We start from the raw sequence: 23,498 nt of genomic DNA, 5'->3' as shown, positions 1-23,498 counted from the left end.
CCATCATCAGTGTAAAAGACATTGTTGTATCATGTATGAGTGTGACCCATATGCTGACGAAAGAATGTACTATTAAAACCATATATAATCTTACTGGTTAATGTTATTATTTAAGTAAATTACCATAAACGAGAAAAGAAGAAGAATGCCAATATCTAAAGAAAAGACACGAGAATGTTACAAAAGTGCAAAGTGTTCTAACAAGAAAAATAATTTGTGTGGTGTCCAATGTCCATCATTTATGAATAAATAAATAAACCATAAACGAAAAAAAAAATCTAAAGAAAAACCAAAAGTAGAAAAAGATGCAACTGTGGAAGCATGCATGTGTTATAAGTGTTTATTCCAGTATTCGAATTTTTTTCGAAGTGTATTATATTATGATAAATTCTACAATTATGATAATAGAGAGTGACATATTTTTATTTTATAGTATATAAACCCTCAAAGGTGAGCCTATTGAGTCATGCAATTTACAAAGCTTCCTTAATAAAACACACACACAGATTCTTAGGGATACAACAGCTGCCAGTACCTTTCGAGATGTAAGCATCTCCTCTAATCTCTACCTTTTCTATGTAAAAATTAATATATTAAAAGTTATCATCTATCGTTTCTAATTTAATGATTAATGTGTTACACTAATATTATATTCATGATATTTCAAAAAGAAAATTATATTATGTAAAAATCCAACGTACACATGCATGACAGGGAATTTGGCAACGGCACCGGCAACGGCACCGGCAACTGCGGCATTCGGAATGGTAACGGCATCGGCAACGGCAATGGCAATGGTAACGTTAATGGTAACGAAAAAGTTAAAGGAGCAAATGTGATAAAGATGAAACCAATGGACAGTGAATTGCTGAGAGAGCAAGGTCACATAATGGTTGATTTTATTGCTGACTATTACAGAGACCTTCAAGACTCGCCTCAAGATTTCCCTGTTCTTTCCCAAGTTCAGGTTCCTAATCATCTTCTCAACTTTTTCACTACGTGTCTATAAATGTGACCACTCATATATTAATTGTTTTTGTATGCATATATAATATGTACAAAGTATCATTATTTCTATATACTGTTATATATTTTGGATGTATGTATAATATTTAATACCTTTAAAAAAATTTAATAATTTGTTAGTTATTTGACGCAGCCTGGTTACCTCCGTGACATGTTGCCTAATTCAGCACCTGACCAACCTGAATCGTTGAATGAACTTCTCGACGGTACGTATAAATATTTTGTTATAAAAGCACAATTTGTAACATTTTTGTTGTTAAAGAGCAAAGTTAGTAAACATGCACTTACAAACAGAACCTATATATAATACTTAAATGGGATTTTTTGTTTTGTTGATGTTGTCATAATTCTAATTCACAGACGTTACGAAAAAGATAATGCCGGGAATAACTCACTGGCAAAGCCCGAGTTACTTTGCTTACTATGCATCAAGCACGAGTGTGGCCGGATTCTTGGGAGAGATGCTCAACGCCGGCCTGAGCGTCGTTGGTTTCACCTGGCAAACTTCCCCGGCCGCTACTGAGCTCGAAATCATCGTTCTTGATTGGCTTGCTAAATTGCTACAACTCCCCGACCATTTTCTCTCCACAGGTTCGTCATTAATCTGATCTCATTCTTCTAAAAATTGAAAGATTCCACTCACACATCCGTCGAGTTTAATGGACTAAAAACTTGACGGAGTTAAAAAAAGATAATAGAACAAAAGGTTGATTAACAGAAACTTTTCTTTAAACTGTTATTTGATCTTAAAATGATTTAATAATTAACAATTGTTTTTTTAGTTGTCAAAAAAACAAATTGTTTTTTAATGAATTTTATTTTGTGTCCAATCTAATAATTTCAATGAATTGATAAAAATGAATGATTAAAAAAGGACATGGAGGAGGAGTGATCCAAGGGACAGGATGTGAAGCAGTACTTGTGGTAGTATTAGCTGCTAGAGACAGAATTTTAAAGCAAGTTGGCAAAACAGTACTTCCACAACTTGTTGTCTATGCCTCTGATCAAACCCATTCTAGTTTCCGAAAGGCTTGTCTGGTTGGTTGTAATATTTATTTTTTTTACGTTTTAATATACTAATTCACTGATTAATTAGTCATGTTAACTGTGATGATGATATATACTTATAGATTGGTGGAATACATGAAGAAAACATTAGGCTACTCAAAACTGATTCGTCCACGAACTATGGATTGCTTCCAGAATCACTTGAAGAAGCTATTTCTCATGATATCGCTAAGGGTTTTATGCCTTTCTTCATTTGTGCTACTGTAATTACTTAAAACCCCACAGTTTTTAACTCAAAACTTAAAATCCACATCATGAATGTGTTGAATATAAATAGTTTATTACCATTTACCAATACCAATTAAGTATATATACATATATATTGTGTACCTACCTCTTTTTAATTAGGGTATATATTTCGTCCATTGCTAACTATACGAGTGTACGTGGTGGCTTTCAGGTTGGCACAACGTCGTCAGCGGCGGTTGATCCTTTGGTCCCATTGGGGAAAATTGCAAAGGTACTTAAACATAGTATCTAATAAATAATCAACTTATTTGTGGACTGCATCACTAAATTTCTAACCAACTTCATCCACCGCAATAATTACCACTATTGCTTCGACAACCACAATTATTAGACATCTGAATTTGGAATAAGTAAATTTAATTTGGTAAAATAAAAAAATTGGGTGCCTGACTATATATATATATAATTAGTACATGGCATTGAAAATCAAATTGTGTATGTTTTGTTAGAAATATGGGATATGGATGCACGTGGATGCAGCTTATGCAGGGAATGCGTGTATATGTCCAGAATATCGAAAATTTATTGACGGGGTTGAAAACGCAGACTCCTTTAACATGAATGCTCATAAATGGTTATTTGCTAATCAAACTTGTTCACCCCTTTGGGTTAAGGTATGTTTTACCTCTTTTTCCTCAATCTATATTAGTATTACTAATTTATAGTCTCACCTTTTTTTAGTTATTGTTTTATTTAGTCAATTTATACTTCTTTTCTTTTGTTGTTGTGTATATTGGAATTAAACAGGATCGATACGCTCTCATCGATGCTCTGAAAACAAATCCTGAGTATCTAGAATATAAGGTCAAGGTCTCTCTTAATCATCATTTCCTTGCAAGCCTAAACGAAAAGAACCACCTTCCTATATTGAAACTAATAAAGCGTATCATATATATCCATATATATTGATAATTAAAATGTTGAACAAAAATTAGTAGTTGTCCTTAGAGTTTGTTCAATAGATTTATATCAGCATATATCATTAGAACGTTTATTTTTTTAAGACGGTGAAAACATGTTCTATGAGATGATAATTATATTTTAATGGATATATCAGGTTTCTGAAAGAGATGTCGTCGTGAATTATAAAGATTGGCAAATTTCTCTCTCTCGGAGATTCAGGTTGGTTACATTTGATGTTATATTTGTTGGTCCTGTATAAGTCTAACGCAAACCTATATACAGTATATAGAAATTATTATATAAGCACATGCTATTCACGAATTGGATTCATACAGATCGTTGAAGTTATGGATGGTTTTACGGCTCTATGGTTCCGAGAACTTGAGAAACTTTATAAGAGAACATGTCAATCTCGCTAAGCAATTTGAAGATTATGTAACTCAGGATCCACATTTCGAGGTAATCAATTCCTATGAAAAAATAGGTTCATCAAAACATCAATGAACGTCACATCTATATATGATAAGCCATCCCATCAACATCTATAAACAAGTCCAGTCTCCAACTACTGAAAATAGATAAAATAATTTTTATTTCATAATTATAACTTTATAGGTTGTCACTACTCGGTACTTTTCACTCGTTTGCTTTCGCCTTGTGCCTGTTGACGGCGATGAAGACAAGTGTAACCAACGCAACCGTGAACTGCTTGCTGCCATTAACTCCACCGGCAAGATCTTCATCTCTCACACGGTGAGTTTTATTTTATATATGAAGATAATTTTGGTAAGAGTACTGATTTATATTACTTCACAAGAAAATGAATGAAAACTAACATTTAACTAAATATTATATAATAAACAGGCTCTATCGGGACAATTCATTTTACGATTCGCCGTTGGTGCACCATTAACAGAGGAGAAGCATGTCACTGAAGCATGGGAGATTATACAAAAACATGCCTCTAAATTTACCCGCAACGGCAATTGTTAAGAATACTTTAAAAGAAACCCATTTATCAACTTTTTAAAATTTCGTTCAATAATGTCCCTCTTTGTATTTGGAATAAAATTTATGAAAACGCTGATCGTGGCTACAACAAATTTTAAATTAAGAGAATAAACTTTTTTTTTGTATCATTCAAACCATTAATTTACACGTATGAATCAGAGTACGAAATTATCGGGATTGTGTAACGAGATTAGTTTATTGGATCTGGGTCTGGCCTTATTATTAAATTAATTGACATATTTACATTCTTCCTCAAAACTATGCAATTTGTGTTTTCTTTTTTTAACATAATTGCTATCTTCTCCGATTCAAAACCCTAATCCAATTTTGTTCTTCCTAATATCTGCTGCCTACGAACCGTTAATATTATAATAACCCAACAAATATAAAAAACCAGCAGATCTGAGTAAATAGCGTCTACATGCCACAGTTTTCATGCACGTGAAGTGAAACACACTACGACAAACAAATAAGAGTATATCAAAAACCAGCCAATAATTAAGTTAAGTAGATAACGTCTACATGACTACATGGCACACTTTTTTATGCAAGTGAAACCCTAATAATAGTAACAGTTCCCAATAATAATGCAGTATGCACATTTGCAATTTGCGGATAAAAAAAACAAAACAAAACAAACATAACAAAAAAAAAAAGAGAAAATGGGAGATGAATTAGAAGTTGAAGTGATCTCTAATTAAGAACATAGTTCGACCAGAGAGCTACAACGAGGAAACACACTACGACATACAAAACCAGAGTAATAGAGTATCAAAAGTCAAAACCAGCCAATAAGATAAGGAGATAACGTATATGTGGCACAGTTTTTGTGCACGTGAAACACACTACGGCGGCATACAAATAAACAGACTATCAAAACCAGCCAAAAAGATGAGATAACGTCTACACGGCATATTTTTTGTGATCCTAAGTAAAACAATATCAATAATAATGCAGTATACACATTTGCGGATAAAAAACATAACAAAAAAAAAAAAGAGAGAAAATGGGAGATGGAGAAGAAGTTGAAGTGATCTCTAAGAGCATAGTTCGACCCGAGAGCTACAACGAGGATTCTGATCGGGTTAAGATCCATCTTACTCCATGGGATCTCTTATTTCTTGGATCCGAATACGCACAAAAAGGTCTTCTCTTTCCTCAACCCTCCGACCCGGAGACCAACATCATCCCTCGGTTAAAATCCTCTCTCTCCGTCGCTTTGAAGATCTTCTACCCATTCGCCGGTCGTCTCGTGAAGATCGAAAACGACGACGATGGAACGTCGTCGTTTTACGTCGACTGTAATGGTTCAGGTGTAAGATTCGTCCACGCTTCAGCTAGCTCTGTTTCGGTGAGTGATGTTTTAGAACCTGTCGATGGTACTGTCCCTGAGTTCTTGAAACGTTTTTTCCCGTGCAACGGAGTTAAAAGCCTTGAAGGTATCTCTGACTCACTGATCGCGATTCAAGTAACGGAACTTAAAGATGGAGTTTTCATCGGCGTTGGTTATAGCCACCTTGTTACCGATGGAACTTCGATTTGGAACTTCTCCAATATTTGGTCGGAGATTTGCTTTAACGGCTCCGATCATCGGAGAACATTTCCTCCTTTGGTTCACCGTGGATGGTTTCTCGACGGGATTGAGTATCCGATTCGAGTGCCGGCCTCATTGACGTCGGAGAAACCGAACTTTGTTGGTACTTCATCGTCGCTACTACTACAGGAGAAGATTTTTCGTTTCACGAGTGAAAACATCTCTGAGCTCAAAGCTAAAGCCAACGACGAGGTTAGTCCCGATGACCGGAAAATCTCCTCGCTTCAAGCGGTCTCGGCGTATATGTGGCGGTCGATAGTTAGAAACAGTGATTTGAGTTCGGAAGAAGTGATTTGTTGCCGGTTAATCGTGGATTTGAGACGAAGGCTAGACCCTCCACTTGAGAAAGATTGTTGCGGGAATATGGTCGGGACCGCTATTACGACGACCACCGTCGGGGAGATGTTTAACAATGGCCTTGGTTGGGCTGCTCTGAAAATAAACAAAAGTGTTTCTTCGCAAACGAATGAAGAGTTCAGAGAGTTTGCTGCGGATTGGGTCAAGAACCCGAGTTTACGAGATGTCAATACTTTGACCAATACTACAGCCGTTACTAGCTCTCCTCGGTTCAATGTGTATGGAAATGATTTCGGTTGGGGTAAACCTATCGCGGCTCGAGCTGGACCAGGGATTACTTATGATGGCAAACTCGTTGCTTATCCGGGAATCGAACTAGGAAACATCGAGATTCAGACGTGTTTATCCTCTACTGTTTTGGCTAAGTTATCCACTGATGCTGAGTTTTTGAAACATGCATGTGTTGTTTAAGTATAAACATCCAAATTAAAATGTATCTTTTTTTTTTTGCGTCAACTCAAATGTATCTCGTATCTTGAATTTGAATAATATGTGAATTTTATCTGATATGTTTTGTTTTGGTTGATAAGAGTTTTTATCGTAGTTTTTAGATTATAGTTTGGTGTTTGACAAAAAAAAAAGATTATAGTTTGGTAATCTAATTAGACTAAGACCTCTAGTCAGTGGCAACCTCTCAAGAATTCAAGTGGGAGTGTTGAGAATTGAGTTCTTGATTAAATCATGCAACAAAGGAAAAAAACAAGAGAAGAAGAAGAAGAAAAGCAAGAGAAGAAGAAGTTCAACTGAGGTAGAAGATGCGTTGTCAAGAAAGATAGGTCAAGGACAAAGAGGAAGAAGCCAAGTAAACGCAAGAAGAAGAAGTGGACTTGTGCTGTTTTGTAATAAGAGACAGTGGGCTATTAGTTAAGAAGAAGTGGACTTGTGCTGTTTCGTGCTCACCTATGGATCGGAACTCATGGTTTGTTACAAGTTTGGTTTAAGTCTAGTTAAGTCAGAGCAAGTGCAAGTGAATTGTTAGAGTTGTTGTTAGACTAAACCATAGCTAGGAGTAGGGGCTAAGTGTAATAATTGTTGTAGTAGTTAAGGTTGCTTGTGTAAGAGAGTTTAAGATCTAGAACTATGGTGCAAAGCATGGGTGCAAGTGTGAGAAGCACTATATGTATGTTGTCTGTTGTGTAGGAAAAACTATCAAAGTGAAGTGATCCAATATTATTAATATAGAAGATTAAGGTGAAATGTGTTTCTCTGTAAACAAGAACTAAAACAGAGAGTGTGACAAAGAGAGAGATAAAAAGTGAGAGAACTAACATTTGAGAGTAAAACAAAGGAGAAGCATGTCACTGAAGCATGGCAGATTATACAAAAACATGCCTCTAAATTTACCCGCAACGGCAATTGTTAAGAATACTTTAAAAGAAACCCATTCCCATCTTTTTTTTTATTTCGTTCAATTAAGTCCCTCTTTGTATTTGGAATAAAAATTTATGAAAACGCTTTGAACGTGTCTACAATCAAATTTAAAAATTAAGAGAGTTGATGATACACAAAACATCAAATAATATAGAGTATCATTCAAACCACAAGATATGAATCATATAGTACGGAATTGGGTAACGAGATTCGTTTGTTGGATCTGGGCCTGGCCTTACTATTAAATTCACTCACATATTTACCTCAAACTATGCAATTTGTTTTCATAATTGTTACTCCCGGTATCTCGTAAAGATTGATGTTTTGGAATATTTTTTTATCCCACAAAGATTGATGTTTTGTAAACTTCAAAAAGTAATCATTGAAAATATTTGAAATTTTGAATTGTTATTGGTTTAAAATTAAATAACATCTCTTTAGTCAAAGAAAAAAATATATTTAAACTCAGTAATTATTGTTTTCTTAAAATATAAAAAAGCTTATACAGAGCCGGCGCTATATTTTTTGTGGCTACAAGCAAACTGAAAAAAGGCTGATTTGCACATATTTAAACTATTTTTTTTTTATCAAACTAAATAATAAATCTGGATAGTTTTAACAAAAGCACAAAAAATTCTAAAGCATCACAGATCAAATTTTTTTTTTGTGTGAAAATGATTCTTCTTGCATTTTTACTTGCAAACTCATCCATCAAGGTTTCATAGTCAAGTTTTGCTGCCAAACTCCTTTCAATGGACATCATCACTGTTATTTTTGTTTGATCTCCTCTGAAATCTCATCAATTTCAGAAGTTTCAGTTCGTTTAACATACCTTCACCTTAAGGATGTATAAAATATTAGTAGAGTGGGTAGAGGGAGAAAGAAGAAGGAAGAAAGAAGAAGGAAGAAGAAGCTATGATAGCTATTCGCTAGGGTTAACTGATTTTTTTTTCTATTTTCGTTTCTAAATACTAATAATTTATAAGATATATATATATATTTCAAAATAATTTAAAGCTATAATATTATGCCTACAAAAAAAATGGAAAGCTGATAGTTTAGGTAATCGAATCTGGTAAGTAAAGGTGAGAGATACCTAAATACTACCACTAGACTACCTATACCTACTTAATTTTAAGGCCGAATTGTTTTTAATATATTATCGGCAGCAAGCACTTGCTTGTACCTATCGCCGGCTCTGAGCTTATAAACATCAAGAGGAGTATCTTCTAATTCCATTCAAAACCCTATTTCAATTTTGTTCTTCCTAATATCTGCGGCTTACGAACCGTTAATATTATAATAACCCAATAAATATAAAAATCCAGCCCATCTGAGGAGATAGCGACTATATACGCCACAGTTTTCATGCACGTGAAGTGAAACACACTACGAGAAACAAATAAGAGTATATAAAAAACCAGCCAATAATTAAGTTAAGTAGATAACGTCTTTTTTTTTTTTTTTTTTTTTTTTTTTTTTTGTAAAGACNTAACGTCTTCATGCCACACTTTTTATGCAAGTGAAACCCTAATAATAGTGCAGTATGCTGTATGCACATTTGCCATTTGCGAATTAAAAAAACATAACAAAAAAAAAAAGAGAAAATGGGAGATGAATTAGAAGTTGATATAAGTTGATCTAAGATCAAACCCATTGCACATCTTCAAATTAGTGTCTCTAACTTATAATAAGATAAAAATAGTATTAATCTAAGTTTAGATCTTCATCCCATTGTTTTTAGTTTTTATCCTCCCATTAGTCATCCTATTAGTGTCTCTTGCTTTCAATTTTATAACATGGCATACCTCTGTTGAAACATTTAAGATACATTTTACAAATTTACTAATCATAATGCCACAGCTCCTAAAAGCTTAATGCTAAAGTTACAAACGAACTTTGTTGCTCGGCAGATCTTTTGATTTTGATTTTGTATCATTCAAAATTTCAAACCATATGAATTATAGTACGGAATTATCGGGATTGGGTTAACGATATTAGTTTATTGGATCTGGGCCTGGCCTTAATATTAAATTAATTGACATATTTACCCTCTTCCTCAAAATATGCAAAATTTTATATTATTTTTTTTAATTGCTATATTCTCCGATTCAAAACCCTAATCTATTTTTTTCTTCCTATCATCTGCGCCTGGCTCGTGTCATTGATTCTCAATGAAGCAAAACGAGTCATGTGTTCTCTAACACGCTACCTGCATTTTTGAACTCTCTTCTTCTTCAAATTTCGTTTATTTGTTTAAAAAAAGAAACAAAACTTTGTTAGGATTCAGATGGCTTCGATGAATCATAATATCGTGGTAGATATTAGTTCGGACGAAGAGGTGGATGATAAACGAGTGGTTTACTCTGGTTCGTTTGACGGAATTCTCGAAATTTCCGACGAGAAGCCCAAAAGTACTGATTTGTCTCATCTGATGGTGAAGAACAAAGACGGTGATGATGACGATTGTGTGATTTTGGATTGTGATCCTACGGCTAAGGAGAATGTTGTTGACACTTGTGGAACTGGAACTGATGAAGTCCTAGTCGTAGGACAAAAGGGTGAGGTAAAAGTTTTGATTTTTACTTTGAAAATTACTCTCAATTTTTTGATATTCATTAATTTTGAATTGATTCGTCAATTGTGGGTAGAGTAGAAGAACTTTAACTTAACTTTCGTAGAAATCTGTGTGCTTTTACTGTAGATAGAAACTTGAGTTTGGTATGTGCAGCCACTCAGTATTGGATTCTTTAATATTCAATTCAATGTTAAGTTTTATTCAAGTGTTATATAGTTTTGAATATTGAAATCACTAAACTAGTTTTGCTCTGTTTCAGTCTTTATACTGTTTGTAAGAACATCTCTAAGGAAGTTGTTTTGGTTTTGTAGATAGCTTGTAGGGACTTCCCACATCCGCGTCACGCTTGTGCTAAGTACCCGTTCAATTCCACATTACACGAGCAGTTCTGTGAGATGGTGAGAATGTAAAGTTTTTGTCTTTTTTTGGTATCTTTTTGACAAAGGTGATGATGATGCTTTTCTTGCTAATTCCTTTTATTTGATTTTTTTTTGCTTTGTTTCTTACAGTGTCACTGTTATGTTTGTGATACCCGTGCTCCGTGTACTTACTGGCTTAGTAGCTTATCTATCCTTGATCACTGTCATGCCAATGATAAAGATCAGATGTGGAACAATCAACGGGAATCTCTCAGGACCGGAAAGATACTTCCCCGGGTTGTATCAAAACCTGCTTTGACTAAAGTACAATGTAAACGGGTTTCACGGCCTATATCATTACCGATGCCAAGAAACTCGTCTACCCCTGTAACTCAGTTTGGAATCCAGGCTTGCTCTACTACAACTACTAAGTTTGCGACTCACCCGAACGTATACACATACACCAGACGCGGTCACGGAACTAGGCAATCAAAAACAACCCTTCCGAAACATCCCGGGACACAACCTCGTGATGTGCAGTCATTATTACCAAAAAACAGAGGCGGCGGCTCTTACAATGGCAATCCAAGTCCTCAAGCTGTTCCTTCCGATCCATTGCGGACTCGAAGATTAAGTAGAGGCGTTTCTCATCCGGAAAACAACGGTGTACAGAACATTGCTCAAGTCTCACAAGCAGCTACCTGTTACATTTCTCCAGCGGATTACAGAACATTGCTCACGGCTCACAAGCAGCTACCTGTTACACAAGGACCTCCCACTGCTTCACAAGGCAATTCACAGCAGAGGATCGTTACTGGTTATGTTTCAAATTTAACAGTTTCTCACATGAAAGAGATGGCAAGACATTTTAACCGGAATATGTATTCTGGTAATGTTCAGACAAATGAAGTACCGTCAATGACTCCTAATCCTCCGGCGGCGAACCAGCAACAACAGCAACAATCAGGAACAAGTAATGATAAATTACTGTCAGAGTTTGAAGACTGGCTCTTGGACGACTCGTCAATGGTGTGTCCCTTGTCTGGACAAGACAATGCTACTAGGGCCGCATTCGATTTTGAAACCTTCTTGAAAAAGTGAGACCTTAGGATTAGTCCTATATTTCCTAACTCAGTTGTAGCCTTAAATCTGTACAGAGTAGTATTAGTCGAGAGTTTCTGGTTAGGAGTTTAATACCCATATAAATAAATTCATCAATTCTTTTAGAAACGTCCGAGTTAAATTGATGAGGTTTTTTTAAAAAAACGGCTCCTGGTTTTGCAATTAGTAGGATTGAAACTCCTTCCCGTCTTTTATAAATTTTATTTTTCCTGTTAAATAATTCTTTTATTGTATTAAACCAAATTAATTACATTGTATTTACTCACCCAACATTCATCCATTAAATTCAACTTTTATGGTAGTCAAAGATACTAACAGCAATGGAAATGTTGCCAAAAAAAAAAAAAAAACTATTTAACTAAAAAATATAGTCCACACATTACAAAAAAAAATATTTTTGAACTTTGGAAAAAGAGCAGTAATTTAATTAAAAAGAAGAAAAGTCAAAGCTAATACCTAGAATAGTGGAATAAAACTGTTAACAAATCCTAAATATATAGTAGTAGTAAATATAATGAAAAAAAAGAAAAGAATCTGAAAGATTCAACATTCTCCCCCACTAATAAAGATTCAACAGAATCTCGTGAATCTCTCTAACCTTAATTCCTCTATAAACTCTTAATCTCTCTCTCTGTATCTTCTTCATTTCTCAAATATTGTTTTTATCATCAAAACCTCTCTTACGTTGCAAAAATGGCGGCGAGTCTCTCTTGTTCCGCCTCTGATTTGATTCCTTTACTATCAGGTGGAGCCAACGCGACCGCCGCAGCAGAATACATCTGCGGGAGATTCGATACAGTCGCCGGGAAATTCACAGACGCGGCTTACGCCATCGACAACACTTACCTGCTCTTCTCTGCTTACCTCGTTTTCGCCATGCAGCTAGGGTTCGCCATGCTCTGTGCTGGATCTGTCCGCGCTAAAAACACGATGAACATCATGCTCACCAACGTCATCGACGCTGCGGCCGGAGGTCTCTTCTATTACCTCTTCGGTTTCGCGTTCGCCTATGGATCTCCTTCTAATGGATTCATCGGGAAACATTTCTTCGGGATGAATGATTTCCCTAAACCTTCTTTTGATTATCCTTATTTTCTTTATCAATGGACGTTCGCGATCGCTGCTGCTGGGATCACGAGCGGTTCCATCGCGGAGAGGACTCAGTTCGTTGCGTATTTGATCTATTCGTCGTTTCTTACGGGTCTTGTTTACCCTATTGTGTCGCATTGGTTCTGGTCTTCTGATGGTTGGGCTTCTCCGGCTAGATCTGAGAACCTTTTGTTTCAATCAGGTGTGATTGATTTCGCTGGATCTGGTGTTGTTCATACGGTTGGAGGTATTGCCGGTTTATGGGGAGCTTACATCGAAGGACCACGGATTGGTAGGTTTGGTCATTCGGGTAAACCGGTTGCGTTGCGTGGTCATAGCGCCACGTTGGTTGTTTTAGGAACGTTTCTGTTATGGTTTGGATGGTATGGTTTCAACCCTGGCTCGTTCGGTACTATTTTTAAATCGTATGGTGCGTCTCCGGGGAACTCGTTTTACGGACAATGGAGCGCTGTTGGTAGAACTGCCGTGACGACTACGTTAGCTGGTTGACGATGGGAACTCTGGGTTAGTTTGACGATGGGAACTCTGTTTTTTATTTTACATAAACTGAAACTGTTGAGGATACCGGCGGAGGATGAGATCGCCGGGGTGGATCCGACGAGTCATGGAGGGTTGGCGTATATGTACACAGAAGATGAGATCAAGAATGGGATCATGGTTAAGAAGGAGGGTGAAGGACAACAATTAGGTGTTTGATTTTTGTTTGGTTTAGTAGTGTTTATTTAGCTTTGTGTTTTTCTTTTTCTTCTTGTTTTGGTGTGTGTATATATTCTTCTTAATTATGTTGCTCTTTTGCATGGGAATAAAAAGTATATTAGTTTCTGTTTCGCTGTTTACTTCTAATTGCTGTGTCAAATTTTGAATTTCACTAAATCAAAGGGCCTCCTCTATAGTTAATGTTAGGAGTCTAGGTAGTTGCTACGAGGACATATTTTATTCGAACAATACTTGGGTTCATCCATAAGGGTGAACGTCTCCGTTCACCCATAGGAGTGAATCTCTCCGTTCACCTCCATGTAAAATAAGGAAATAAAATATATATACATTATTATAAAATTAAAAATTTAAACCATTTTTTTATAAACTCAAACCGACATATAATTTCATTCTAATTGTAAAATCTAAACCCTAATCATCTAATTTGTAAACCCAAACCGACATATAATTTTGTTGTAATTATAAAATCTAAACCCTAACTATCTCATTTGTAAACTCAAACCGACATATAATTTCGTTCTAATTGTAAAATCTAAACCCTAATCATCTAATTTGTAAACCCAAACCGACATATAATTTCGTTTTAATTATAAAATCTAAACCCTAAAACAAAATATTTGTAAACCCAAACCGACATATAATTTCGTTTTAATTATAAAATCTAAACCCTAAAACAAAATATTTGTAAACCCAAACCGACATATAATTTCGTTTTAATTGTAAAATCTAAACCCTAAACAATTTATTTGTAAACCCAAATCGATACATAATTTTGTTCAAATTGTAAAATCTAAACCAAGCTAATATTTAACTTTCATTAATTAAAATTACACAGAATTTGTTTCTTTAATTGGTTTTACTTTTTAATTTAATTTTCATTTATTTTAAAAATGAAATAGTGTTTAGAAGATTTTGATTAGTTAGAAAGGAGGAAGTGAACAAATAGAAGTGAATCTAAGTATTTTTCTATTCTAGTTGCACACATTTAAATGTACAAATGGTATGCAGTAGTCACATGCCTACCTATGTAAGTATCCATAAATATGTTAAATTGTTAATAACACAAAACGTATCAAAAACTTTAAAATGAGAAATATTATAGGACACTGTCCCGAATGAGACACAAGTACAAAGGACATAATTCATCATCCTATGCAAATAAAGACGACAATCCAAAAAAGTAAAGTTAATAAGCAACAAAACACACACACGGGTATTGGAAAGAGATATATAAATTTATAAATGGCCAAAATATTAATTATCTATCAAATAAAAGGTGGAGAAAAAAAGAAAACCAAAAACAAAAACAAAATATGTAAAAAAAATAAAATTGCATACATACTCCCCTACACTACTGCAACTTTATATTATCCAATTCCACTCCAACATATGATTTATTTAAGGGTTAAACCAATCTTTTTTTAGTTCAAGAAAACTGTCAAACCTTATATCCTTGAGTAGTGTTGTGATCTTTCATATTAGGTGTGATTTTGTATGAATTTGCAAAGGTATATATATCAAGTAAAAGACAAAAGAAAGTAAAAAGTGGGCTACAAATTCGACTTTGAGTATTAATGTCGGTATCTTCGAGAACCATTGATTCCCTTATCTAGTCAGATACTGCACTATCCACACCCCAGTCAAGTTATGCCACGTGATGGTCATACTAGATTTTCAGTCAAACCTTTGACCCAGTGGATCCAAGATACACACATGCATGTTTACTTCAAAAATGATTATGAATCTGTGAAAAAGAGTTAAATTTAATTACTACCATATATATAAGTTAGAATTAGTTGATCTTTTTTTTTTTTTTTAAGTTTATGGTGTTTTATTATCAGTCAACAAAAGATAACATTTGAAACTATGGCAATGTTTTATATCATATTATTGTCTATTTATTCATCATTGTAAATTTTACATTGTATTCTTAGATTCAGAGACCTTTTTGGTTCATAGAGTTTCTAAGTCTATCCTTTTATCATTGAATAACATCATCATCATCATCATCATCATCATCATATCCATTACTGGGGTAATCTGTTTTTTTTTTCTTTCTTTTTTCTAGTCAATTAATTATATATTTTCTCTTTCTTACTCCATCGATCCAACTCTTGACTGAATAAATACATCAAAAGAAAGGCTTAACTAGTCTATTATTATTACACACACTCTCATACTTATCTACTCTTTACGTTTCTCATTTCCTCTCCTCTCTTTGGAAAATAAAGATACTTTGATTAAAAGGAAAAGGAGGATGGCAGATCAAAATCCAAGAATCATCGTCGAGAAGAAACCATCTCAAGCTCGTCTTGACGAACTAAAGTTCAAGTCATGGCCCAAGTAAGATCCATTTCTCTCCTTTAATTTGTTTCACTTCTTTTAATGAATGGTGTGAGATCGATTTGGCAAATTAATTAATTTTGCATGAGATTATAAGATTATAATAAATTTGCCACTTACGGTATCAAATTGGATATTTGTTTTCTTTGTTGTTTGTTGAAGGTGGGGATGTTCACCAGGGAAATACCATTTGATTTATGAAGCAGAAGAGATATGTTACATTTTGAGGGGTAGAGTTAAGGTTTACCCTAAACCACCACCATCATCTTCATCATCGTCATCGTCATCATCAGTTGCAGAAGTTGAATGGTGTGTGGAGTTTGGGGCAGGTGATATTGTCACTTTTCCAAAGGGACTTTCGTGTACTTGGGATGTATCTCAATCTGTTGACAAACACTACATTTTTCTCCACCATTAATTCTCCTTCTTAATTAGTTTTTTTTTGTTTTTTGTTTTTTGTTTTTTTTTTTTTCATTTTTCTTGTGTGATTCTTTATTTTTTTTGTATTTCTAACATTTTGATTCGTAACTGTTGTTGTATTCGGTGTTCTTTTTGCCGTGTATTTCTAATAAGAAATACTTTACATATATGTGTGCATTAGCAATCACATCTCTATAATTAAAGCCTTCACCACTAATAAAACCTTAATTTATAGGAGTATACTCCTATAAGTTAATTCAAATGTTTGGAAATAATGAAACCGTAAACGTTGGATTCTCTTAGTCAACAAGAGTTGATCTTCTTTATTTGTCCCTTAATGCTTCTACAATAATCAAATTCCATTCTTCAAGATCCGTTGACCAGTCAAAATTCGATATTGTTTAGCTTTATTTAGGTTAATCACATCTCATAATTTAAAACCAAACAATTTAGGTTTTCTTCTGATGAAGAAAGATGCTCAACTCGTTAAAATATGATTATTAATGGGCCTAAAAGCATTCTGAGTTCTGAGCGACCCATTACTTTTGTTGTCAATATTTTCTGTTTTTACTGTTTTTGATAAAATGAATGATTCCATCCTGCATTTGTTTGGTTTCGTCTCACGAACTATATATAACTTAGGCAACCAAATAACATATGCGTTAAAAGTTAAAAGATACAAAATTACGTCGATAATATGCTTTATTTGGTTCATAGCATTCAACAAAAATAATCATCCAGAAAACTATATGACACTCTAATGGCTAAAAACGTTAGAGAATAATCAATCAAGAAGTTGTATACTAATAAGGACATGTTCTAAAATAAAAAACATTGTTCTAAATTTAGCAACAGGAAAAGAAAAAAAAAACACTAAAAGCCATCAAAGTGGAGGTTGTGGCCTTGTGGGTTATTACTTTATTGGAAGTCTTGAATAAACAATTCGGGACTAATCAAATGTTAATGTGCGGTAATGGTCATGAAACTAATAACACTTTGCCTATGATCTGTGCACCTGCGATAACACTCAGAACAAAAGAGCCATTAGAAGTTAAGCATTTTCAAACCTAAAACAAGCTAAAACGAACCAAACCATATATGCAACAAGGAACCTAGGTAGCGCTACCCTCTTTGCAGTAAAGAACCTAGGTAGTCTAACCATCGCTGCAGCAGGGAACATCTGAAGTTAACAAGTCAAAATAATAAAAATATACCTTCAGACTAAGGTATGCATAACCGAAGTCAATGACAAATGCAATAATCACGGGCCACACAATAGACATAGATGGTTCACCACAAGTAGTTTTATTTTCTGGGGTAACATTAAACATCTGCAGCAAGTAATTGATATCGAAAGCTAACAACTATTATATACACCAATTATAAAATATTGCTGGTAAAATTACATATTAAAATTATTTTAATTTAACTTAGATTGTTAAAATTTATGTAATTATTTATTAATTTTACATCACTTATTAAGTGATTACTTGTATACTGTTATTAAATTTTTAGTTTTTTTTTTAAAAACTTATTATATATTAGCTAGTTAATATAATGTAGGCAACCAAATAAAACATGCGTTAAATAGTTAGAAGATAAAAAAATTATGTTGATAATATGCTAGTGACTATTATTTGGTTCATCCTGCTAATTGACTTACTTTCTTTGCTTGTGGACCAGCTGCCGAATTTTTCTAGCATTCAGCACAAAAATTACCCCAAAAACTATATGACATTCTAATGGCTAAAAATGTTAAAGAATAATCAATCAAGAAGTTATATTCTAATTAGGATATGTTCTAAAATAAAAGACATTATTCTAAATTTACCAGCAAGTAACCTAATTCACCAGCAAATAAAAAACTCAATCATCACATAATTTTATAGTGTAAATTAATAATTAATAATTTATAGATATATTTTTATATTATTTAAATTCTTAAAATTGTGAATGAACACAATTTTAGCAAAATAAGATTAGACTTTCGGATGTTATAAATTTTATAGTTTTTGAATTGAATTTAATATCTAGAAAACATTACTAACAATAAATTATAAATACTATAGACAAATCCACTTATACATATGACATATATATATATATATATATATATATATATATATTCAAATTTATGAATAATGATATCAATTGTCGTATTTTAATAGCCTAATAATTATTAAAATAAAAATGATGCATATCAAAAAATTGAAATTATTTATATGACATGTTATAGAGTAAATTATATCATTATAATTTGAAAATATAACATAATAATTATTTTATAGATAAGACCTATAGGAGAAAATTCAAAATTTAAAAACATATATTATTATATCATCATATATATAATAATATATTATATATTATATATAATATATATTTATGATTATTAATTTATGATATTATTGAGACCATATTTTATATGGAGATTTCAAAAAAAAATTATTTTATTATTTTATCAAATTTTGTTATTTTTTACATGGTTGTGACCAACAAAATTTATTAATTTATAGAAATTTTGATGTATATTGCGAGTATAGATATTGTATATTAGTGTGATGAAACATATTTTAAAATGGATTCAGTTAAATACCTTACTTTCTTTACAGGAAAAGCTTTTTGTTTTTGTTTTCCAAACCTTCTAAGTCAACTAAAAGGTTTGATTGATTCAATTTCAAACCAATCAAACCGGGTCAACCCGAATTTTAGAAACAGCGTCTGGATATACCAGCCATGAGCCACCTCCGCCTACCACCTGACACACATGGCACCTCACTCAACCTCTTTGTGTTTCTCAGGAACGCTCTGCTTCACTCGTCTCCCACCTCTTCCTCTCTTCTCCTCCTCCACCATCTCTCTTCCGGTCTCCCGCCAATTCACGAGGTCACTCTAATTTCTCAGTTTTCTGAGCATATCAGTTGTGTACTTTTATCTTTTACCGAGTTTTTGATTGATTCAGTTTCAGGTCTATTAGAATGTCTTCTTCTTCCTCCTCCATGGATTATGTTCCTTCTCTGCCGGATAATGCTATCGTCGTGAGTTCTTATAAGCCTCGACTCTCGTGATTGGGTTTTTGACTTGAATCACTTTTATAGGAGAATTGAATGGTCGTTGTTCGTGTGATTTTTTGGCAGCTTGGTTGTGGTGGCATCGCTGTAGATTTCTTAGCGACGGTTGATTCTTATCCTCAACCTGACGATAAGATCCGAAGCACTAGCCTCAAGGTAAGTAAAGTCTTCCCTCCTCTCCCCTCCCAATGGTCTTCTGTTTTGGAAGTGATTTTAGGGTTTAGAAATTTGATAATGTGGTTAGGTGCAAGGAGGGGGTAATGCTGCAAATGCGTTAACCTGTGCAGCTCGTTTGGGCTTGACTTCGAGACTGATTAGTAAGGTCCGTTGACTTCTCTCCTTTTCTGAATTGATAGATTTGGCATGAAAAGATTCAACAATCGAGTAGAGGGCATTAGTGTAGCGATGCTTATTGATTAGTAATGGAATACATGTTTAGGTAGCGAATGACTCTCAAGGAAAAGGTATGCTGGAAGAGCTGGAAGCTGATGGTGTGGATACTTCTTTTCTTGTGGTAACAATGCTCAATCTTTTGATCATGTGTATTCTTTTTTACTCTTGAAGTTTGCAATCTTGTCTTCAATTTCCTAATCATTATGATCTTGTGGCAGGTCTCTAAAGAGGGCAATTCACCATTTACTTATATCATTGTTGACAAACAAACGTGAGCGTTTCTTTTCCCTGATGTTGGTTGCAAACAATTACATAGGAGTGATGTTGACTGCTTTGTGTCAAATCTATTAGTTAAGTATTCAAGGAAAATCTAACCTAACAGCTATATACTGAAATGGTACTTGTATGACTTGGAATTGATTTGTCTGCATTGATTGTCAGATCTTCAACGGTTATGTTTTTCAGGAAAACCCGTACTTGTATTCACACGCCAGGAGACCCACCCATGTTACTAGCTGACCTTTCTCAATCTAGCATGTTATCAGCTCTAGACAGAGCAAGCATTGTATACTTTGATGTAAGATTACACGAAACGGCCTTGGTGATTGCAAAAGAGGTAAGCATGCATCTCCTTACCCTTTCGAATGAGTTTTTAGGCTTTACAAGTTTCTTGATTTCCCTCAAGCACACCAAAACAAGAGTTTATTAGTCATGCAAATAGTAAATTGATTCGTATGTATGTAAGATTTGTCTCCATTAAGTTCATGATGTTGGATTTCACTAGATTATCTCTTTTATTTTTTGTCTACAAAAACATAATATGCCACACAACCTACATGTTCATTTCCTCCTGTGCTTGTTGCTTTTATCCAGAGCAGGCAGGTCGCAAGAAGATACCTATTCTAGTTGATGCAGAGAAGAAAAGAGATGGATTAGATGATCTCTTGCAATTCGCCGATTACGTTGTCTGCACAGCAAAATTCCCTCAGGCAAGTTAGTCTCGGTTTGTTCTTTTTTTCCGGCATCTTTTCTCAGAATATAAGGCCAAACGTTCTTAGTCTCTCGCATTGTGCAGGTATGGACTGAGGCGTCTTCAACTCCTGGTGCACTCATTTCCATGTTGTTGAGATTGCCAAAACTGAAATTTGTGATTGTGACCTTAGGTGAAGAAGGATGCTTAATGCTTGAAAGAGCTTCAAAAGGTACAAAACTTGAGACTTCATGTCACTCACTAGAAATCAAAACGACTTGCATGATTCTTTTCCCTGGTCATGAACATCCTTTGGTTTTGTCGAGTTCAGCAGAAGTATTACAATCTCAAGAGACGGATATCGAGAGCTTGTTGGAGACACTAAAGCATAGAAAAGACTCAACCACAACATTTCCAACTTGTGTTTCATCGGTAACTAAAAGTTATAGCTCCTTTAGAACGTCTCATCTATATGAAGACAATCCAACCATCCACACATTTTTCATGCAGGAGACAACAAAGTTGAAGGCCGACGGGATAGGAACAGTGAGTGGAAGATTGTTTCTCGGAACAGCAGAGAATATTCCTACAGAAGAGCTTCTCGACACCACCGGTGCTGGTGATGCATTCATAGGAGCCGTTCTATATGGTAAAGGAGATTCTTGTACACTCACTGAGAAAACAGAACTCAAAACCCAAAACTGACCGATCTCTACTTGTTTCCTTGTTTTGTAGCCATATGCGCTGGCATGCCCCCAGAGAAAATGTTACCATTCGCTGCTCAAGTGGTAACTCTTCAAAACTGAACCTCTCTATTTTGTTTAAAAAACCATTGCATATGAAACTTCAACATTACATTAGATAATGTGAATCTTGGAATCTTTTGGAAAACCGAGCTTCCTAATCCTACAACAAAACCCAGACCAAACTCGAACTTTTGAGCCGCCATGTGAATTCCGTGGTTACGATTAGTTTAAGAATCATATATAAAATGGCCCTTGTTTCCAATGTTTTTTTCCAGCCTCATCGAACCATCATTTTCAGTCCGAAACCCGTTATTTTCCAAATGGAACACATAACATTTTCATTACGATCTTCGTAACAAATAGCTTTGTATTTGCAGGCTGGTTGCAGCTGCCGAGCTTTGGGAGCTCGCACCGGTCTTCCTCACCGTACAGATCCTAGACTTGTACCCTTTCTGGTTTGACACTATCTGTGTTCCATTGTCAATACTCCAATACCCACTTTCAGTATTCCAAATGTTCTTCTACGTATTGGATGAAATAAAAGACTTGGTGTCAAATAATATATTCTGGTTAGGTTTGACTTTAATGTGTCGAATTATTAAAAACGAAAACATATGCGAAGTGGTGTTATTCTAATCTAAACTACTAAAGTGCCAGCAATGTGACCGCTTCAACCTTGATCGCGTCCGTGAATGCGTTTATTTTATCGACGGCTAGGATTGCACCGAGCGCTACATGCCCGACGACTGCTCCAAGTCAACGGTGGATTGCCACGCCCACGCGCCATTTTCTACGTGTGTCGTCACTTGCTCTCTCAACTTGCCGATGATTTTATACACGACAAAATCATAAACATAATTGTTGCGTTCACGCGCCCCTTTCATTGGCCAACAATGTGGAGTCTATTGCCGTGTCTATCACGAGCTTAGTGGCGGCGAGATGATCGGCCGTGTGAACTGTGAAGAAGCAAATGTTATGTAAAAAGAAAGTGGTGACAGTCCAATGGTAAAAAAAGACAATAGCTGACCTGACCAAATGACCCGTTGCGTTTTAGGTTTTGGAAGTCGTTTCCTTTGAGTGAAAACAAAGATAATTACTAAGAATGAGATTCCTCAAAGGTCCTTCTTGCGTTGTTGACAAAGACAACAACTCTACCAAGTACCACTTCTTCGTTTCCATGCATCCCCTCGAAGTAAATTAAGGATACGAAGCAGTCTTGCACGTAACTTTTTTTTTTTTTTTCTTCTTCAATCTATCAACAATCCACGCAAAGTGTAATATCTACTAGTTAAGAAGAAAATATATAGATCATGGATGATGGATCTCTGGTCAGCAAGTTGTACAATTTGTTACATGATAACATGAAACAAGATTATTACATTTGTGTTTTGTTTATCGGGCAACAAGATCAAAGATGACATTGTTTACTATCCACTTGTTGAATATTCTTATAATTTGTACGATGCTATATTATCCGAAAATGTCCCGTTACAAGTAAAGTGATTATGACATAGTGGTTGAAAGATTCATTATGAGATTATAAGAAACCGTTTTTCATTACACAATTTCAATTATAATTAGGGGAATGGTAGACGTTTTTAATGGTAAAAATATCATTTAAAAAGATAATAATAGTGTATCTAGGAGATTTAGTCCGAGTATAAAGAAATTAACTTATTTTTAATCTAAGAATTAATGAAAAGAAAAAGAAAGAGAAAGAGTCATTAAGGAAAGGTTATGAATTGAATGGTAAATTAACGCTTACTTGCCTTAATTACTCTCGCAAAAGACTTTACCTTAATAAGCTAAAAGTAAAAAGCTCGAAGACTTTATGACTAAATGCTCTGAATATATCGGAATAAAAAGAGACAAGAAAAAAAGCAAAAAAAAAAACAACGACGAAAGCGTCTAATACAAAAAAGAGAGGTGCTTTTGCTTATTAGGATTTCTTCTTCTCGACCCAATTTGAATTATTTGTTCGCTTGAAGGTTTCTGATACACTTCCATTAGATTCAATCGCATTTTTTTTTTGTGCGTGTCTGGGTATTTGTATTATTCTGTTGAATGATATATAATCTGGGGGTTTTGGA

At 34.5% G+C, this 23,498-nt stretch overlaps 6 protein-coding genes across 11 annotated transcripts; all 6 read left to right on the top strand.

Moving 5' to 3' along the window:
* Positions 187–7,583, top strand: LOC104717329 (probable tyrosine decarboxylase 2). Of its 4 annotated transcripts, XM_019230498.1 has the most exons (14): positions 187–545; positions 715–967; positions 1,160–1,232; positions 1,387–1,617; positions 1,901–2,064; positions 2,157–2,297; positions 2,495–2,554; positions 2,793–2,957; positions 3,091–3,153; positions 3,401–3,465; positions 3,582–3,705; positions 3,862–3,999; positions 4,111–4,191; positions 7,524–7,583. In XM_019230498.1, coding segments are annotated over exons 1-14 (1,608 nt in total). In that variant the 5' UTR covers positions 187–543; the 3' UTR covers positions 7,572–7,583. The 4 variants fall into 4 exon arrangements, with proteins under 4 accessions (XP_019086043.1, XP_010433184.1, XP_019086045.1 ...); XM_010434882.2 differs by lacking the exon at positions 7,524–7,583 and having other exon boundaries at positions 189–545; positions 4,111–4,385; XM_019230499.1 differs by lacking the exon at positions 7,524–7,583 and having other exon boundaries at positions 191–545; positions 3,091–3,147; positions 4,111–4,385.
* LOC104717330 (uncharacterized acetyltransferase At3g50280-like) lies at positions 5,169–6,715 on the top strand. The gene has a single exon (XM_010434884.2). The coding sequence runs from the start codon at positions 5,264–5,266 to the stop codon at positions 6,617–6,619; it is 1,356 nt and encodes a 451-aa protein (XP_010433186.1). The 5' UTR covers positions 5,169–5,263; the 3' UTR covers positions 6,620–6,715.
* LOC104717326 lies at positions 9,690–11,734 on the top strand. Its single transcript, XM_010434877.1, has 3 exons — positions 9,690–10,145; positions 10,469–10,555; positions 10,667–11,734. The coding sequence occupies exons 1-3, from the start codon at positions 9,870–9,872 to the stop codon at positions 11,615–11,617; spliced, it is 1,314 nt and encodes a 437-aa protein (XP_010433179.1). The 5' UTR covers positions 9,690–9,869; the 3' UTR covers positions 11,618–11,734.
* On the top strand, positions 12,314–13,537 carry LOC104717325 (ammonium transporter 1 member 4-like). Its single transcript, XM_010434876.2, has one exon. The coding sequence runs from the start codon at positions 12,332–12,334 to the stop codon at positions 13,235–13,237; it is 906 nt and encodes a 301-aa protein (XP_010433178.1). The 5' UTR covers positions 12,314–12,331; the 3' UTR covers positions 13,238–13,537.
* On the top strand, positions 15,291–16,397 carry LOC104717324. Its single transcript, XM_010434875.2, has 2 exons — positions 15,291–15,808; positions 15,971–16,397. Exons 1-2 carry the CDS (start codon positions 15,723–15,725, stop codon positions 16,224–16,226), a joined length of 342 nt encoding a protein of 113 aa, XP_010433177.1. The 5' UTR covers positions 15,291–15,722; the 3' UTR covers positions 16,227–16,397.
* LOC104717323 (ketohexokinase-like) lies at positions 18,971–21,994 on the top strand. 3 transcript variants are annotated; one of them, XM_010434874.2, is made up of 13 exons: positions 18,971–19,114; positions 19,206–19,266; positions 19,366–19,455; positions 19,544–19,621; positions 19,739–19,813; positions 19,911–19,963; positions 20,158–20,308; positions 20,571–20,681; positions 20,768–20,894; positions 20,994–21,094; positions 21,173–21,311; positions 21,398–21,450; positions 21,786–21,994. In XM_010434874.2, exons 1-13 carry the CDS (start codon positions 18,996–18,998, stop codon positions 21,867–21,869), a joined length of 1,242 nt encoding a protein of 413 aa, XP_010433176.1. In that variant the 5' UTR covers positions 18,971–18,995; the 3' UTR covers positions 21,870–21,994. The 3 variants fall into 3 exon arrangements, with proteins under 3 accessions (XP_010433176.1, XP_010433175.1, XP_010433174.1); XM_010434873.2 differs by having other exon boundaries at positions 19,197–19,266; XM_010434872.2 differs by having other exon boundaries at positions 19,191–19,266.

This window comes from Camelina sativa, chromosome 10 (genome assembly GCF_000633955.1).
Source record: "Camelina sativa cultivar DH55 chromosome 10, Cs, whole genome shotgun sequence".
Lineage (NCBI taxonomy): Eukaryota > Viridiplantae > Streptophyta > Magnoliopsida > Brassicales > Brassicaceae > Camelina > Camelina sativa.
The sequence above is the reverse complement of the archived record's forward strand: the minus strand, read 5'-3'. Positions and strand labels throughout refer to the sequence as shown.